General features: G+C 48.2%; 1 protein-coding gene across 1 annotated transcript in view; it reads right to left on the minus strand.

The window, feature by feature from the left end:
• Nucleotides 1-935: 935 nt before the first annotated feature.
• Nucleotides 936-19,351, minus strand: part of LOC311246432 (protein PTHB1-like) — a gene marked incomplete at its 3' end in the record, with an annotated part of 47,448 nt that continues 29,032 nt past the window's right edge. The window contains exons 4-6 of the mRNA XM_084336588.1: nucleotides 11,568-11,632; nucleotides 8,179-8,292; nucleotides 936-958 (exon numbers count right to left, since the gene is read on the minus strand). Coding sequence (XP_084192714.1) covers nucleotides 936-958; nucleotides 8,179-8,292; nucleotides 11,568-11,632 — 202 coding nt within the window. The remainder of the gene's footprint in view (nucleotides 959-8,178; nucleotides 8,293-11,567; nucleotides 11,633-19,351) is intronic.

Here is a 19,351-nt window from a genome sequence, read left to right on the forward strand (position 1 = left end):
GCTCGAGGAAGAGGAGGAAAGCCTGGACACTGGCCTTGACTATTTGGACAGGCTTGAAGAGAGTAAAGAGGTCAGAGAGAAGGAAAGCCTGGACACCGGCCTTGACTATTTGGACAGGCTTGAAGAGAGTAAAGAGGTAAGAGAGGAGGAAAGCCTGGACACCGGCCTTGACTATTTGGACTGGCTTGAAGAGAGTAAAGAGGTAAGAGAGGAAGAAAGCCTGGACACCGGCCTTGACTATTTGGACAGGCTTGAAGAGAGTAAAGAGGTAAGAGAGGAGGAAAGCCTGGACACCGGCCTTGACTATTTGGACTGGCTTGAAGAGAGTAACACCCCTTCCTGACAGGGAGCGACGCGAGCGAGCGTGATTGCGAAAATGATTAAAATGTATTCGTTTCAATCAGACTATCCTGACCTGCCGCGAGCGACAGCGAACTGAGCAGCGATGTCGTCCACCCCTCAGATATTCGCTCGCTGTGTCTCTAGTTGAGCGATTACGCGGCCGAGTACCGCCCCTAAACACTTTTTATTGGTCAAGAATCGCAGGCTGCTTTGACCCCCCCCCCACGTGTGCTTCCAGGTAACACACACACACACACTCGGACACGCGCCGCCTCATATCAGGACAGTGTCGCGCGCGATTTCGTCTCCAGTTCGCTCGCTCGCTCCCTGTCAGGAACAGGTGTAAAGAGGTAAGAGAGGAGGGAGAGGTTGGACAGAAAAGGCAGAGGAGAATTGGCTAGTGAGGGGTTAAGAGTCCTTCATAATCAACAGCTATTTTAATGTAAGACATCAACAACCATTTCCCTTTTTTACCTCGAGAACGTAAAGCATGTCCAAATGTGGGGGAAAAAGATGCTCATGGAGAGGATGGTCCCTGCAGCAGCAACTCATTGAAAGGAACGAGAAGATCTTGATTCGTGAACAGCAGCAACTCACCATAAAAAATAGGAGGAGGCTGGAGAGGCAGAGGGCTGAATTGGAGAATCAAAGGGAGAATCCGGTGACCATCAGTTTGGCTCTGAAGGGCCTCTAATCCCTCAGGAAGGAAGACGAGGCCAAGTCAGCCCTTCCGCAAAAACCCAGCTAAGAGGCCAACTAAGTACAGCCAGCACCTGACCCGTCTGAACCTCTACTGGCCAGAGAGTATCTGGGGGTGCAAGACCGAGCATGGTGACTTAGACCTATCCCCCCCACGACACACAACAAACCACCTCAGCTGGTGTTTCGTACCAGTAGTCATCAGGCCCCACAACCGTGGGCAAAGACTGCTGCCAATTGCCGGAGAGCTAACGACTGGTGAACATAAGAACTGTTAGGACTATCTGACTCTTAACTCATTGACTACCACGCTGTTTTCCCATCTTTAATATCTGGCGCCAGCGTTTCAGACCGTTTTAATGATGTTTGTAGACCCATCAACGTATATTCCATATTATAGCTATGGAGACATACTATGGCTCATTTGAAATGCTTATATTTATACTTCCAACAGGGAACAAACCGTTTGTTTCTACAAACATCCATTCCTGCGCAATCCCAGCCTAAATAGTGGCCATTTCCCCAAAATGCATGCACATTTTCTAGGAAGAGAGATATTGCGTCTTTTGTGAATCATGCGCCTGTTTTGGCCCAGCGGTGAGATTTTGAGTTGGACAAGACCCTGCCATGTATTTGTAATCCATAAACGTACCTCGTCCATGCTGTGCGCCAGCGAATTTGCAAGAAGGAGGCTGGGAAGAGCGGCACTATGAGGAGCCAGAGCTAGCCTCAGTCGCTCGCCAGCTCTGCGGCCCCGCCTCTGCTTCCGATCCCTCGCTGCGTACGAGGCCTCTTTGTCCGAGGAGACGATGTAAACAGACCCGGAGGTCTGACGATGTTGTTGGATCCATCGAAAAATATGGAAATATCCAGTAATCCGACATGTGAACCAAGTAGCCCTTGTCTTGTGTACAAAGGGTCAGCGCGAATATACTGGGCGAATAGACTGAACATGAGTAATGCAAATAATAGTTGATCTGCTGTTTCTGGCGAGACAAAGAGCCGCTGCCGTCCCCTTGCTAAAAAATGTACTTAAAAGGTAGGCGAGACTGCTATGTAGGTAGCTTCGGCAGCTATCCCCTTAGTTCTCTCTGCTAACACAGCCCAGGCTACCAGCACTGCCGCTAGCCTAGCTCCCGTAGCTTGCACAGCTAGCAGAACCTCTGCCCCCACAGCTAAGTCAAGGGTTTATTCTGTTAGGAGGCTCAGTGTAGGCTGGTTCTCTACCACTAGCTTACTCCATCCTGCTACTGCTAGCGAGGCTTCTGCAGCTGGCAGAACCTTTGGCGATAGAGCAGCCTCTGCAGTAGCTACCTACCTAGCTGCCCTCGCGTGCACAGGCTCTATAGCTAACGTAGCCTCAGATGCTGGGACCGCCCCTTCGGCCAGCATGGCCTCCGTGGTTAGCACAGCCCCTGCCGCTAGTGTAGCCTCGGTAGCTACCACCTCAGTCCAGTCCACTAGAGCCCTGCCTGCTAGCGTAGCACGCACTGCTAGCAAGTCTCAGAAGGCTAGCAAACCTAAGAAGACTACCTCTTCCTGCTAGTGTACTCTCTACAGCTAGCACATCCCCCACTGCTAGCAGACTCTCTGCAGCCAGTGCTGCTCCTGCACCTAGCTTAGCCCCTGCTAGCTTACTCCAGATCGCCTATGTAGCCTCTGTAGCTGGCGCCTTAGCTCTTCCTGCTAGTGTACCCTCTACAGCTAGCACATCCCCCACTGCTAGCAGACTCTCTGCAGCTAGTACTGCTCCTGCACTTAGCTTAGCCCCTGCTAGCTTACTCCAGATTGCCTATGTAGCCTCTACCACCAGCATGTCTCCCACTGCTAGGACTGCCCCTTCAGCTAGCAAGGTCAGTTTCCCCACTGCTAGGACTGCCCCTTCAGCTAGCAAGGTCAGTTTCCCCACTGCTAGGACTGCCCCTTCAGCTAACAAGGTCAGTTTCCCCACTGCTAGGACTGCCCCTTCAGCTAGCAAGGTCAGTTTCCCCACTGCTAGGACTGCCCCTTCAGCTAACAAGGTCAGTTTCCCCACTGCTAGGACTGCCCCTTCAGCTAGCAAGGTCAGTTTCCCCACTGCTAGGACTGCCCCTTCAGCTAGCAAGGTCAGTTTCCCCACTGCTAGGACTGCCCCTTCAGCTAGCAAGGTCAGTTTCCCTGGAGCCGCCCCGTCAGCTAACCCCACAGTCTCGTCCGCTAGAGCCCCTGCTGCTAGCACCTCAGTCTCGTCCGCTAGAGCCCCTGCTGCTAGCACCTCAGTCTCGTCCGCTAGAGCCCCTGCTGCTAGCACCTCAGTCTCGTCCGCTAGAGCCCCTGCTGCTAGCACCTCAGTCTCGTCCGCTAGAGCCGATGCTGCTAGCACCTCAGTCTCGTCCGCTAGAGCCCCTGCTGCTAGCACCTCAGTCTCGTCCGCTAGAGCCAATGCTGCTAGCACCTCAGTCTCGTCCGCTAGAGCCCCTGCTGCTAGCACCTCAGTCTCGTCCGCTAGAGCCGATGCTGCTAGCACATCAGTCTCGTCCGGTAGAGCCCCTGCTGCTAGCACATCAGTCTCGTCCGCTAGAGCCCCTGCTGCTAGCACATCAGTCTCGTCCGCTAGAGCCCCTGCTGCTAGCCTATTAGTCCTGTCCGCTAGAGCTCCTGCTGCTAGCGCTTCGGTCCCATCTGCTAGGTTTCCTACGCCTAGTCCCTCAGTTCCGCATGCTAGAGTTCCTACTGCTAGCGCCTTAGCCCCACCGGCTAGTGTAGCCCTAGCAGCTAGCACAGGTCCTGCAGCTAGCATTACCCAGGTAGCTAACTCAGTCTCTACTGCCAGTTTAGCCCCTGCTAAAGTGGCTCTAGCTGCCCCTGTTCCTCCGGCTCCCGGGGAGACACCGACGTCTGGTCCGGGTCGTGCCCCTGCTCCTGTCCCCGGGGAGTCTCCTGCCTCCGGCTCGTCGTCTGGTCCCGGCTCGTCGTCTGGTCCCGGCTCCTCGTCTGGTCCCGGCTCCTCGTCTGGTCCCGGCTCCTCGTCTGGTCCCGGCTCCTCGTCTGGTCCCGGCTCGTCGTCTGGTCCCGGCTCCTCGTCTGGTCCGGGCTCCTCGTCTAGTCCGGGCTCCTCGTCTGGTCCCGGCTCCTCGTCTGGTCCCGGCTCCTCGTCTGGTCCCGGCTCCTCGTCTGGCCCAGCCCTGCGCCGTGGTCTACGCCGTGGTCTACGCCGTGGTCAACGCCGAGGTCTGCACCGAGGTCTACGCCAGGAGGGACCCCCGTCCGGGGTCCTGCACCCGGTTCCGAGATCTGCACCTGGAGTGACGTCTGGCCCAGCCCTGCACCGTGGTCTACGCCGTGGTCTGCGCTGTGGTCAATGCCGAGGTCTGCACTGAGGTCTACGCCGGGAGGGACCCCCGTCCGGGGTCCTGCGCCCGGTCCCAAGATCTGCACCTGGAGTGTCCCCGTCTCCAGCCCCCCTCACCGGGCCTCGGTCCCAGTCTCCAGCCCCCCTCACCGGTCCTGTCCAACCTCTCCAGTGCCCCTCTCCGGGCCTCTGTCCCTGTCTCCAGCCCCCCTCTCCGGGCCTCTGTCCCTGTCTCCAGCCCCCCTCATCGGGTCCCTGTCCCCATCTCCAGCCGCCCTCACCGGGTCCCTGTCCCCGTCTCCAGCCCCCCTCATCGGTCCTCTGTCCCCGTCTCCAGCCCCCCTCTCCGGGCCTCTGTCCCTGTCTCCAGCCCCCCTCTCCGGGCCTCTGTCCCTGTCTCCAGCCCCCCTCATCGGGTCCCTGTCCCCATCTCCAGCCGCCCTCACCGGGTCCCTGTCCCCGTCTCCAGCCCCCCTCATCGGTCCTCTGTCCCCGTCTCCAGCCCCCCTCTCCGGGCCTCTGTCCCTGTCTCCAGCCCCCCTCTCCGGGCCTCTGTCCCCCTCTCCGGTGCCCCTGGTCCCGTGCCCCGTGCGCCCTTCTCCCGGCTCCCCTCTGGTCCTGTTCCCCGGCCCCCCTGCTGCTGTGCCCCTCCTGGGTTCTTTTCTCGGCCCCCCCGGCTCCAGTTTTCTGCGTCATCTGCCCCTGTTTTTTCCGGGTTCTCTGCCCTTCGCCCCGCCTGTCCCTGGTCGGTCTTATGGGTCGTCTGGGAGCCTCCCCTTCGGGGGGGGGGTACTGTCATAATCTGCCCTTTGGACTCAGGAACGCTCTGAACAATTCCGAACATTACCCTCTGGCACCACCTTGTGGTTTATCGGGGAATGAACTCCTCCTGTCTACTGTGGCCTCAGTCCTTGTGTTGTTATGTTTACAATGTTTAATCCCTGCCTGGCTCAAGACCTTGCTGCCTATTATTATGCGTCTCTATTAGCCCTGCCTGTTAGTCTAGTGTCCTTGTCTTGTGGTATTCATTCTGTCCTTGTGTTAGTGCCTAGTCTTGTCTAGTCTCCCTTGTATTCTTGTGTCAGTATTCTTATCCTCTGTTCCCCAGCTGTTCCTGTTTAGCAATCACGTGTTTAGTATTTAGGATCTCACCCTCCCTGTTACCAGTGTTGCGCCATTGTTTGGTTATCCGGTCGCAGTACCCTTCCGTGCTGTGTTATGTCTCCCCGGTGTTATCCTGTCGTGCTACTCTGCTTATCCTTCGTGAAAGCCTTGTTATTCTGTATTTCCCCTGTGAGTCCGTTCCTGCTTCCTAGCCACGTTTTCCAGCCCTGCTGAGGTTTTTGTTCCTGTGTTTTAAGTTCGGTTTTGTTTTGTACCCCTGTAACGTGTGCCTTGTTGACTTGCTCAGTAAAAGCCTGGTTATCTGCAACTTCGACTCGTGCTCGTCTCTCTCTCACCCATCATTGTCCTGCGCTTGAATCCTACCCACTTCTCCTAAACACCTCACTACAACAACAATGACCGAGTATAGCTATACATTATCCCGCTTATTACATGGCTAACTTATTAACAATATACGTAATTCATTTTAGACCATCGACAGGACAAGATCAAATGCAGACGCAGTTGCTCTGTTGCAGTGTTGCTCCTCGCCGGCAGGTGTGGACGTGATTGCACCTGATGTAGTGCAGCTGTGCGAGATAAAGCTGGGAACGAGGTTATAGCTTTCGTGACTGCGATCAAAATGCTTGATTGTGATTTATCAATAGCGCTCTGTTGCCCCTAACAGCGGTCATTATTGCTTGTTGCCCATAGCAGCTGTCAATTATCGAGAAATAATTGACCGCTGGTTAGGGGCAACCAAGCGCTATTGACCAATCACAATCAAGCATTTTGGCGAATGTTAAAACGCCATGTAATAAGTTAATAATAATCACTGCACAGACTCTGGTGCAGTGTGTTACGACGGTTTGGACCATGTATACCATCATCACTATTACTACTGTCTGATTTAATCCTGCCACTCACTACTCTTCACTACTACTACTGTTATCACAATTATCATTATTACTTTGCACTTTGTTCTATTATTATTACTACCTATCCTACCTATACCCCCCCCCCCTCCCATGCTGCTATGACACGTGAATTTCTCCAAGGAAGAACTTGGACAAGGAGCACTTGACTTCACTGTAGCTGTGGGCCTCGCTGTTCTGTTCCATGAAGTGGGAACCACAGCTTCAATCAGCAAAACAAAAAAACAACTGACAAATTATTTTTATGAAAATGACTTGCCGATAGATATAATTTGCAACACTATGCATGTTGTAGAAGAATATTTTACTTCAGTAGGATAATTGTGATGCGTTAACTTGGAATGCGGTTGTATGATTGAGACGTGGTCCTCCAAATGAATGGAAATGAATGAGAGGAAAGGTGGTGTTGACAGCAGACGACGGGGACAGCAGTGGTCACTAGCTGACTTGTAGATGACTTTAGAGCAGTGTTTCCCAAACTCTGGGTCGCGGACCCGTTTTTATTGAGTCGCCAATAAAAAAAGAATAATAATTAAAAGAAATAATATTTTTTTTTTTATAAAAAAGCTGTAGATGTGTTGATTCAGTTGGGGACCACATACTTATGTGGATCTGGGTTTTCTACTCTAGCATACCTGAAAAACAAATACAGAAACAGACTAAATGCTCAGCATGACCTCAGAATAGCACTTTCAAAAACCAAGCCCAGAATAGATCTGCTGGTTGAAAACCATGGTTAGATTTCATTGTGCCATAGATGAAATATTATACCCCTTCTAGCATGATGTCAGGTCAGTAGAATTTTTAAATAAGTCAGTACAAATTAATCAGAATGTTGCTCAATGTTGGGGTTTAAGGTTGAGGGAGGGGGTAAGAAATGGAGAGTTGAAAAAGGGGTGAGAAATGGAAAGGATAGTAGAACATGTTTGTTCAAGTGTTACAAAATTGTATGTACATATGTTATGAGGTGGTGAGCAACTTAACATTACATTCTGATTATTGCTGTGATGTACTTTTATAATTAAATAAATACATTTCAAATACATTTGAAATTCATGGTTTGTTGTGTTCTTTATCAGTAGTTTATAAATGTATGTTATTTTTTTTTATATCTACTTTTTTCTCCCCCTTTTTACTGTATTTTTCTCCCATCCCAAGTTGTTATGCCAATTCCCTTCCCTTCCTGGTCGTTGCGCGCATTTCCCCTCCACTTGCCGGTCTAGGGAGGGTTGATAGATACTATCACATGTCCCCTCTGATACATGTGGAGTCAGCCAGCCGCTTCTTTTCACCTGACAGCGAGGACTCTCACTCGGGGAGCGTAACGCGTGGGCCGTGGGAGGCTCACACTACTTCCCCCAGTTCCCTTCCTCGCTGAGCAGGCGCCCCGACCGACCTGTAGGAGTCGCTGTTTACAACGACCAGGATACACACCCCACCGGCTTCCCACCCTCTAACACTGCCAATTGTGTTAGTATGGACGACCGACCAAGCTGGAGGTACCGCTGACAGCTGGATTCGATGCCAGTGTCTCTGCGGTGGTAGGCAGGCGCTTAGTCTGCTGCGCTACCCAGCCGCCCATGTTATGGCAATTCATGATGTATTTTTGTAAGTTTGGGTCCCGGGGAAACACCAAATTTCTCTTTTGGGTCTCGAGCTGAAAACGTTTGGGAACCCCTGCTTTAGAGAGGTAAGACTGCTGATCTACTAAAGTGAAATATTCTTTTAAGATGTGTTGTATGTAGTTATATGTTGAGTTAGTCCTACCAGTGATTCCTCCGAAGGTACCATAGGTCATGTTGCAGGCTGTTCTCTGCAGATTGTGTTCGTACACCAACTTTAACTGGTACTGGGCTCCGTGTTCCACATTCCCTGCAGTACCTACACACAAACACAGAGACACACATTTTTTAAGAAATCTTCTGGGACAATAAACCAAAATTATTCTGCCCAAATAAGGGAGGCCGCCCTTATTTGGTTTATTTATACCTCCTTCTGCATGGAAAAATTATTGGGTTATTGAACGAGCTTCATCTGTGGTTCACACAGACTCTTTGCCTTGCTCAATAATTAGCGGCTCACACTGTACGAGTGTTTCCTTCACTAGGCTTCTCATCATTCTGAACTCAGACCAACAGTGGATTGATCGCCAGCTGCGTTTCTCCGGCTGAAATGGGCGGTTAGGGGGACACTTCAGCTGGGAAGACCAAACATTTCCATGTAGGTGTTCGTCTCTGCTCGCTCCTCTCTGTTCTCTATAGACAATGAATGATTCCATATAGTGTCATGAACTGCTGGGGTGTTTTGTGTGTGTGTTTTTTGTTTTTGTAGCATCCTGAATATTCTACTATTTTTTTTTTTTTTTTTTTTTTGTCTTTTTCCCCCTCCATTTTCCTCCGATTTTCTCCCATCCCAATGTTAGTCGTATGCCAATTCCCAGTCCCTTCCTGGTCGCTGCGCTTTACCCCCCACAGTCAGATCATTTGGGAGAGTGGAGGCTACCACGTGCTTCCTCCGACACACGTCCAGCCAATCACCGCTTCTTTTCACCTGGCAGCGCGGATTCTCATTGAGAGGGCGTAGCGTGTGGGAGGACCACACTATCCCCCTCACGTCCAATCCGCGCTTAGCAGGCGCCCCGACCGAACTGTAGGAGTCGCTGTTTACAACGACCCGGACCCACCCCGCCAGCTTCTCCCACCCTCTGATACAGCCAATTGTATCAGTGCAGACGGCCAGCCAAGCTGGTGACAACCCCGGAGCTGTGAGCTGGATTCGAACGGGCGAACCAAGCTCACAGCTCCGGGGCTGGTGACGAACGCAATCTCCGCTCGACCACCTAACCGCCCCGAATATTCTACTATTATTCAGAAGTGCTAACGTAACCTTTTACTTCCCCTGTGTGCACAAAGACATGATAACAAGTGTTTCTCTTTGATATCTCGCCCGGACAAATAACGCAAGGTTCTCTTTCATCCCTCCGGCTTCAATATGGATTATTAATGTGCAACTAAATCATCCTTCTTCCTGCCTTGAGTGTCCCATTGTGGGACCAGATTGCGGTCGCCAGCAGGGGGCGGTGGTGGCAGGCGGAGCAGAGGAGAAAGGAGATGAGGAAGACGCTGGTTAGCTGGGGAGCGGAAGCGAGAGGAGTCCTCTTCGACGGTGAACTTGGACGTGAGCAGACGTGTGCTCTCGGAGAGCCCCGTTGGGAGCAAGCGGGAGAGATAGAGAGACTCTGCTACAAAACGGGTTATTATAGAAATACAGGCGATAGTGGAGTGTTGGACCAGTGAAACAGAGAATGACAGAAACTTGTAATACCACGGGTTATACTAGAAGTGTACGCGGTATAGTAGCTTGTAGCTAACGGCTATAGACACTTTGAGTGCACCACTAGGCGAGCGTCACCGAAGACAGGTGGTAGACAATAGCCACCGTGCGTTAGCTATATAGGCGACAGCAGGAGGGTCTACCAAGACCCACAGTTTAGCTGTGTTTAGGTTAGCCTACAGCTTAGGCCGCGCGCCAGCTCATCCCTTCAGCCCCGCAGTGGACGTCTCTTCGACGGAGCCGAGGACGCCTCTTCTCCCAGCAGAGGTCGCCACAACACAGCACGCTCCTCCAGCCCACGCCACTGCCCCAGCTGCCTACCCCGGCCCGCTGGCTGTTATTGCGGGATCGCCCGACAGCCATCTTACCACCCGGACGAGTGGTGGTGAGAGTGGGCCCGCCATCTCGGTTAAGTACAGCGGCACTTTGAGTGCTGAAACAGTATCATACGATTCACTGTGTGGCGCAGGCCCTAAGGGCGAAGATAAATGTTGTTTGAAATGAACGCTAGCAGCAGCGTCCAGGGGTACCCCAACCATTTTAAGCCGGCTTTAGCTAGGTCTTTCATTTGGTAACGTGGGCCCACTTTTCATTTTGTTTGAGTGTTATAACGTGCATGTTCAATTATACCATTTCCCATTCAATGAACCCTTTCCTTCCCGTTGTTAAAGTAATGCAACAGTATATGTAAACCCTTAGAGGAAGGTATTGTTACTGATACTAGCCCAGACGTGGGCAACACTTTAGTCTGCAACTTGAATGAGAGCACGTGGTGCCTAAAGTGTATAGCATTGAAGCCAACTGTATTTGTCTGCAACTTGAATGAGAGCACTTGGTGCCTAAGGCGTATAGCATTAAGGCCAACACTTTTATCTGTAACTTGAATCTTAATCGACACTAAACAAGTACTGGATGGGAACAATGTGTGTGTCGATTACGGAGTCCGTGTATTTAACCCTTTTTGGTCCGGGTAATGCTATTATTATTTAACCATTCCCCACCTACACCCCTATTTCAGCGTTAAAGGTCTCTACAGGTCATTAAGGAAGGGTACTGCTTTGGGGGAGTGAAAATCATTATTCATCTAACAGTCACCAGGTGTGGGAGGGCTAACGGAGGTACTGGGGGAAGTGAGAGTGTGTGGGGAGCTACTGTTACTGCCCTGGAGGGCGAGGAGGACCAGAGTACCACTCCCAGGTTAGTAAATCCTGGGCCCCATCTGCTCCTGCTGCCCGACCTCCAGTTCGACGTTCCGGGCCCAAAGACGGGGGTTAAGTTAGATCAAGCTCTACTGCATCCCGCTACCAGGTGGCCGTGTACAACCAGTCCCATAAAGCAGGGATAAGCCACCCTGCTACATTTTGTTTGTTTATTAGTTGTCACTATAAAATACATGTACTTCACAGTGAAATGTTTGGTTCTGTATGAGCCCCTGATAGTGTGCTTCATACAGTAAAAAAGTAAGTAAAAGAGGAATATACATATATACAATATACAATCTAAAGTACAGCCTAAGTACAATCCAAATAGAGTGAGTAAAAATGAGTAAACAGTGAGGTACAAATGCAGACAATGAGGTACAAAACTTTAAGGTAATGTGCAAATGAGGTATGAGTGCAAATCTCTTTAATAAATAGATAAATATAATGTAGTGTTGAAGTGTCTAAAGTGAGTTAATAAGGTGAGCGTTTGTTTAAAAGTGAGTGTGTGCATGTGGATGTGTGTGCAATGAGTGTGTCTGTGTGTGTGTGTGTGTGTGTGTGTGTGTGTGTGTGTGTGTGTGTGTGTGTGTGTGTGTGTGTGTGTGTGTGTGTGCGTGTTACCTGAGACGGAGTAGACCGACAGCTTCCTGGGGTGTAGTACAGCCAGATGGAGGAGGTCTGAGCACCTGGACAGATAAAGACAACCACAAACACTCTCACTCTCTACTGGACTGACGGAGTTATCACCATCACGATGATCACCAGTGATCATTCTTACCTTATAAAAGGGACCCTAAAATCTGCACCACAGCAGCTCCAATTATGTTTAAAGTAAGGCTGTCAAAGTTAACGCGGTGTGTGTGTGTGAGATATAGAGAGAGAGAGGGGGGTGAGAGAGATGAGTAAGGGGAAAGAGAGAAAGAGAGATGGGAGAGTGTGTGTGTGAGAGAGAGAGAGAGAGAGAGAGGGGGGGGTGTGTGTGATTACTCAGCCCTTGTGTGGGTGAATGTAACAAGTGCCTAACGTTTTCTTTCCCCTATTATTTCATGCACACTTTATTCATTGTTTTAAATTATTATTTTCTTTTAAGTTATTTTGTGCATCACTGTTTTGAATTTGATGCAAATTTGCAATGCATGACGGTCATCCTTTTGTGTTAAATGGCTGCATAAAGCAAGCATTTGTTGACTCGCATGTTGACAAGAGTATTAAAACTTGGAACTTGAAAAAGATCTGTTTAAGGTAGAAAAAAATATATAATAATGTGAATAATTTGCGATTAATCACGGGTTAACTATAGACAATCATGCGATTAAATATTTTAATCGATTGACAGCACTAGTTTAAAGTGATAGTTTGGATTTTTCACATGAAGTGGTATGAAATATAATAAAATAATCAATGCTCAGCCATTATCTGACTTACTGAGACCCGTGGACATTGGCGTGATGATATCTTGGTATTTATTTTTTAGCTGCCCAGAACACAGCCAGAACATCCCTCTGTGCTGGCTTGTCTGAAGCTGCCCAGAACACAGCAGAACTTCCCTGTGTGCTGGCTTGTCTGAAGCTACCCAGAACACAGCCAGAACTTCCCTGTGTGCTGGCTTGTCTGAAGCTGCTCAGAACACAGCCAGAACTTCCCTGTGTGCTGGCTTGTCTGAAGCTGCTCAGAACACAGCAGAACTTCCCTGTGTGCTGGCTTGTCTAAAGCTACCCAGAACACAGCCAGAACTTCCCTGTGTGCTGGCTTGTCTAAAGCTGCCCAGAACACAGCAGAACTTCCCTGTGTGCTGGCTTGTCTGAAGCTGCCCAGAACACAGCATAACTTCCCTGTGTGCTGGCTTGTCTAAAGTTGCCCGGCTCGCCCAGAACAGCCACAGGACTTCGACCACAGGACTCAGTAAGTCAGCTAATGGCTGTACTCTCGAAATCTCGAAAGATCATTGAGAGCAGGCTCTCATTTACAATGACGTCGAGAGGAACAATACATGATACAAAAACTATAGAAAAACAGAAAAGTAAATCAATTAAACAATTCAAATCAATCAAAACAATTACAGACTGAGGTGAATTGGCCAATTGCCAGAGAGGACCACCCAACCGTATCATAAGATAAGATAAGATAAGATATTCCTTTATTGATCCCCTTGGGGAAATTCAGGCATCATAGCAGCATGGGGGGGGAGGGGTACAGGTAGTAAAACAACACAGTATACAGGTAGTAAAAGACAACACAGGCAGTGTAAACAATTTGATCAATATGGTCAATATAATTTACTATCTGACTAGCTGAGGAATATTCACATTATTCACAGTGTCACATGAGGTGCAGTATGCAAGAGGTAGTGTTATAATTTACTATCTACTGAGTATACATTAATCAAAGTACCAGGGTAGTCATACAGGATAAAATGACGGTACCATAACTGTCACCAGAGATACATCTATATATAGCATATAGAATAAAGATATACAGAGACCAGAGGCTTTAGAGTGGAAACAGCAGCATGTCTATAAACTACAGTACATCTTCATAATCCAAAAAACAGACACCAGAGAAATTTGTTTCGTTTCATTTCATACATTTCAGTTTAAGATGCACAAGTGCATCCTGCAAAGTATTAAATTAAATGAGTTGTACGTTTTCAATGGCTAGTTGTACAGAGTCACCAAGACAATAGACAATAGTGTCATCCGCATAGAGATGAGCCCGACAACCCCCCAAAGAAGAGACAATATCATTAATATAAAGAGTAAATTAGACTGGCCCCAGGATGGAACACTCCATTTGTAATGAGCAGAAATTCTGACTGGACATTTGTCGTTTTCACACACAGACCTTTTTCGGATAAATAGCTCTGAAACCATTTGCAGGCAGATGTGTCAAAGCATTCATTAACCTTTGCAATAGAAGAGAGTGGTCAACTGTGTCAAATGCTTTTGACAGATCTACTAGAAGGGCAGCACAATGTTTTCTTTTGTCAAGGTCAGATACTATATAATTTACGTCCAACAGCGTGGCTACATGAGTAGAGCTCCGGACTCATGATCGGTTCGAGCCCCGGTCAAGGCTGCTGTCGGAAAGTGGTGTTGTTGTCCAGCAGGGGGCACTCTGTCCTCTGGACTTGTCAGTAACAATGCCCCTGTTACGGTGATAGGGACGCATGTGTGACTACATGCGTGTTGTTGTAGCGATTTTTTATTAGTTTGTCATGACAAACCAATTACATAATCCAACATGTGTAAAGGCACAACATATTCCAGTTAACGGTATATTTTTTTAATGATTCGTTACGACGCAATCAATACTTCCATGCGTTCGGGACCTCCATGTTTTGGGGGTATTCATCAGAAAAATCGGATCCGGGATTCGGCTCCCATCAGTCGGGCAAGAACTGCGGGTTTTCAGCCTCTCTCCTGGAGCTTAAGGGGGAGCCGCGCTCGGCCAATCAGAGAAACGCGGAAGGCGCTCGGCCAATCAGAGAAACGCGGAAGCGCATGTTGGTTGCCTAAAGTGTTCACGCGATAGGGACACCGTACAGCTGCGAGTGCAGTCATTCGGATGAGACGCTAAACCGAGGTCCTGACTGAATTCGGACGCCTACCGCAAAGAGTAGGGGGTTCCCCGATGTTCCTGGCCAAATTCCCAATCAGGTCTCTGACATCAAGGCCACCTAATCATCCCTTCCCCTTAATTGACTGATATCAATCCCTGTCTCCTGAGCCGTTCAGTCATTGTGTAGTGTGATGTGTGCCGGGTGCCTTTGTATGGTAGCCATTGAGCCTGCGTAGCCCAAGGTTGGGTGCTACCAGTGGTGGTGAAGGAGGCAATTCCCACGCTACAAGCGCTTTGAGTGTCTAGAAAAACGCTATATAAATGCAATTAATTATTATTATTATTACAACTTGAGTAGTGGCTGTGCTATGTTTTGCTCTAAACCCTGATTGATGGGATCCTATTGAAGCGGATACGGGACAACTAGCTTTTGTGAGTTTAGTTTTTGCCCAACAGCTAGGCTAGCTGATCCGTATTCGCTTCCATTCATTTGTGCTAAGCTAGGCTAGCTTGCAGCCAGATAGCTTTCTACTGAACGCACAGAGAGGAAATTGCGATCTATCCTCTTCCTGGCGAAGACAGTAAGCACATTTCCCATAATGTTGGTGTGTCCCTCTAATAATGGATCAGACTGGTGCTCGGCATCAGCAGATACAGTTCAGCAGTATGGCTGCAGCCTCCCTCCGGTGTTGCCGACATATCATCACTGACTTGAGAGGACATGCCAGCATGGCTTCAAGCCCCTCTCCATTCCAACCTAATCCCACCCAGCTTCTTGGCAAACAACATTCACTTCCAATTTACATTTAGAGTTAATTTGAACTGAACATTAATTGATCCCGACCAGACTGTAAATAAAAAGTTCAAAGTGACACATGATGTGGGATGAAAGACCATCAGCTTCATCGATCATCTCCACACTTGATAAAAGGGTGAACAGGGTTATAAGTGAGGACAGTGTTGCTTTCGGAGTTCTATGGCTCTGGTTGTGGGTAAAAGTGGACGGATTGATGCTGATCCTAGAGATTTGGAGATTTGGTGAGTTCATCCGAGTCACCCCGGCATGAGCGAGAAAAAGCGACAAACCTATTTGATCAAGGGGGAGGCTCTCCACATGAAAATACAAGAAATCTATTTTGGATGTGCAGCCCTGCCACATGTGCTGGCCCTGTGCCAAGCTGCCAAATGCTTTGCATCTTTAAACCGCAGCTGTGATGTTTGCAGAAGGAAGAACTACAGGATGAAAGAAAGAAGAAAATTAATTGGACCCCAGCGATTTCCTCTCTTCCTTGGAATCCTGTCAATACTTTTAGCATCTCCTTGCCTCACCCCTTTTCTTTGGCGATATTTATGGCGTGTTTTTCTCCTGAGGCGCTACTTCGAGAATACCCCGCGGCCGTTAAGTGAATAACTCGCCGAAGACCGCATGTAACAAAACGACACGACATATTCCAAACAGACAGATTTTGCGGCGAAGCCTTTGACTCGCACTCCTGACCAACCCCCATTGTGGGAAGTCTTCAGGGGAGGGGGGGGGGCAAACATGCCAGGCCTTTTTCCTGGAAACCCGGCTCTCCGGGAGGTCCCTGCACCCCCCCACCACCAAAACAACCGCTGCAATGACAAATCCTCGCATTCCAGTCATCGCCATCGTCCGCCGCAGCGTTCTGTTCATCCCTCTCTCCATCTCTCTCCTCCCGACCTTCCCTCGCTCTTAACCAGCTCCACACCAAAATATATACTTTATTTTAAAAAAAAATCACATTTCTACTCGACCTTTAAACAGTGGGATCAGCTTCTTGAGATGGAATTATCCTGCTACAATAACAAAGCGGGACCGGAGCTCTTGGGGTTTGCGACAGCTATGCGAGCATCTCCGTGGTTAGCCAGACGCTGTAGGAACGTCTATGTTTGGGATTCGGGGCGGTCGATAGAACGTGGTAAATCACGGTGGAGGAGGAGAATCTGATGACATGGTGGTTTGGGTTTAGTGTGTGTTCTGATGGAAAAACAGTTTTCTGCGGTGGTGAGTTACACTGGGAAGGCTGCTTATGAATGAACAGACAGGGTAATGAATTATGAACATGTTATTTTAAAGGCAGGCTCTGGTATGAGCTGTTATGCGACAGATATTTTGCGGCCGACCAATCAGATTGGCCGAAAGACTTCCTATGAGTCCTGATAAGTGGTTTCAGTAGAATTGCGTCCACAGCCTGGACTCAAGTTGATTCCCTGTTGCAGTGTTCACTAATATCAATAGCTGACAGGAAATGCGACATAGTCCATTTAGAATGTTTATGTTGTAGTCTATAAAATCGTCTATAACAGTACTGGAAGTGGAATATACGTATACTATATTAGTAACACGTCTTTGATATTGTGTTATATGTCCCACTGTGACACAGTGGTTAGCACTGTTGCCTCACAGCAAGAAGGTCACAGGTTCAAAACCCAGCAGGGGGATGTTCTTTGTGGAGTTTGCATGCTCTCCCTGTGTTTGCAAAAGTTTATTCCGGGTGCTCCGGTTTCCTTCCACCAAAAGACATGCATGTTAGATTTCCTGCCATTGCCCTTGACCAAGGTACTAACTAGCATTACAACTGGAGTTGGTCCCCAGGTGAACAGTGTGTGGCTGCACTGTTCCTAAATAGTTAGGATGGGTTGAATGCAGAGAACTCTCTCTCTCTCTCTCCCAAATAATATCTGATCTCCACCATGCGGAAGCTTGCGTGTGTGAGTCGGTCTGACTTTCTGACAACAGGGCTGATTTGGATGAAATGGTGCTCATAGGCTGACAACAGGCCAGGGACCTGGGCCCTCATTCATCAACGTGGCGTAGAAAATGTTCTATTTCCACACGTAAGCACAGAATTTAGAATCAGTGCACGCACAAAAAAAACGGGATTTACCACACGTGCGTACGCAGGTTCTACGCACACCTGTCATGATAAATATCACCTTGGCCCTGCGCCGAGGCTCGTGCACACTTTCACGTATTTGCATACCAAAACCGCCCCGATTAACCATATACGGTAATGGGCACCCCCATGAAATGTGGAAGAATGGACTAAACCGAGGGAAGCGTGTTATGAGACAGGCTGACAGACGTGTACACGTACGGTGATGTCGGATATGATATCTATTAACCATTGCTGCCTGGGCAGCGCAAACACTAATAAAGACCGTGCTGGAATATGACTGGCTTTTTCCGTTTTGTTTGATTAATACCCAGGGATTAAAGTTCTCCTCAATTTTATTCCAAATCGCGACGGATTTTCCGTCAATTTTCTACCTGCTGCATATGATTTCTAGAGTCATACAATCTATTTTGATGTCAGTATTGGGTAGCCTATATAAACAATAATACGAGAGCATATACAAGAACAATGAATCTCACTGCCAATGATGTAGCCTATACGCCATGTGTAGCCTGCCTATATGTGATCAATACAAACTTGAACTTGAATTCCATCATGTCTGTGTGCGGGTCACTGCGGGAACTCACAAGGCTGTTGTCACAATGTAAATAAGAACGTGCACTGAAAAGTTACAGTATGTAGTTGGTTGATTATTTGTATGACAGTCAGTAAACCCTTGCAAAAAGTATCCATTTTATTTAATGAATTGAAAACATTCAGCATCGCCTTCCTCCCGGCATGCAGCAACAACATGTATCAGGCAAATGCGCATCGCAACATTGACTTAGTGGAATCCCTTTCTATTCACATAACTGCATTTGTGATGGAGCTTTGACAGCTACAGTAACAGTCTATTGCTCGATCCATCTCCAATATCACGATGGACCGTGCCGGTGGCAAAGACCCGAGGGTGGAGAGGATCTTGAATGAATTCCATCATCATATTTATATGTTGTGTGTCTGTCCACTATGTCTGTTACTTTGTTATTCCCCCCCCCCTATCTATGTAAAGCGACCTTGGGTCTCTTGAAAGGCGCTATATAAAATGAAGCTATTATTATTATTGTTATTATTATCACATCTGAGCGGGAGCTCACAAATAGACTGTTAGTCTCAGTGAAGTTTCAACGGAGGTCATCTATTCTAACCAACAAATTGAAGTAGAAAGCATTTCGTGACCAATCTTATTTGGAAACATGAAACACAAAATAATTCGCTTTTTATTTGAAACAATATTTAATCGCGTTTGGAGGTTGGTGTTTTGCGTCTGCCCCCCCGTGCCAAACAAGCAGGCCAACCTCTTGTTCGCGTGTGAGCCCGTTATAATTACACTACTGTCGCTATTTTATAATGAACTATAATGAATTACGGGTCATACAGAAGTTGAACACTAATGCACGGAAGCTTATTTCCGCCTTGAAACTAATGCAGAACTGAGGAGCGCTTATGCCGTAGTAACGATGTTCTACCACTGGGCGTCAGCTAAGTGTGCTCCGAGCTGTGCGTACACATAAGCACGAAGTCAAGTTCAAGTTGAAATTGATGAATCCCACTCTTTGCTTAGAAATGGTCGTACGCACAGGTTAAGCACATATCTGTGCGTAAGTCAGGTTGATGAATGAGGGCCCTGGATTCTGGAATATTTTTGAGATTGGTCAATGACAAGTATTTTATTTAAAAAATATTTATTACCACCATTGTCCATTGAAATACATATTCAGTATGAACTTACACCTTTCCACAGTGAACCTATTGTTATTGCTATACCTTTGCATTAAAAACATTTATTAATTCATTGAGCGCCACACTGTTTTCCCATCTTTAATTATATTATTTCCAAATCAAAGGTATATACCATATATAGATGTTTTTCACAAAGTCATCAAGGGGGGGGGGGTTGTTTTACGAAGTTGCGATCATTACCAAAAG

This window comes from Notolepis coatsorum (genome assembly GCF_963971535.1).
Source record: "Notolepis coatsorum genome assembly, chromosome: 19".
In the NCBI taxonomy this organism is placed as follows: domain Eukaryota; kingdom Metazoa; phylum Chordata; class Actinopteri; order Aulopiformes; family Paralepididae; genus Notolepis; species Notolepis coatsorum.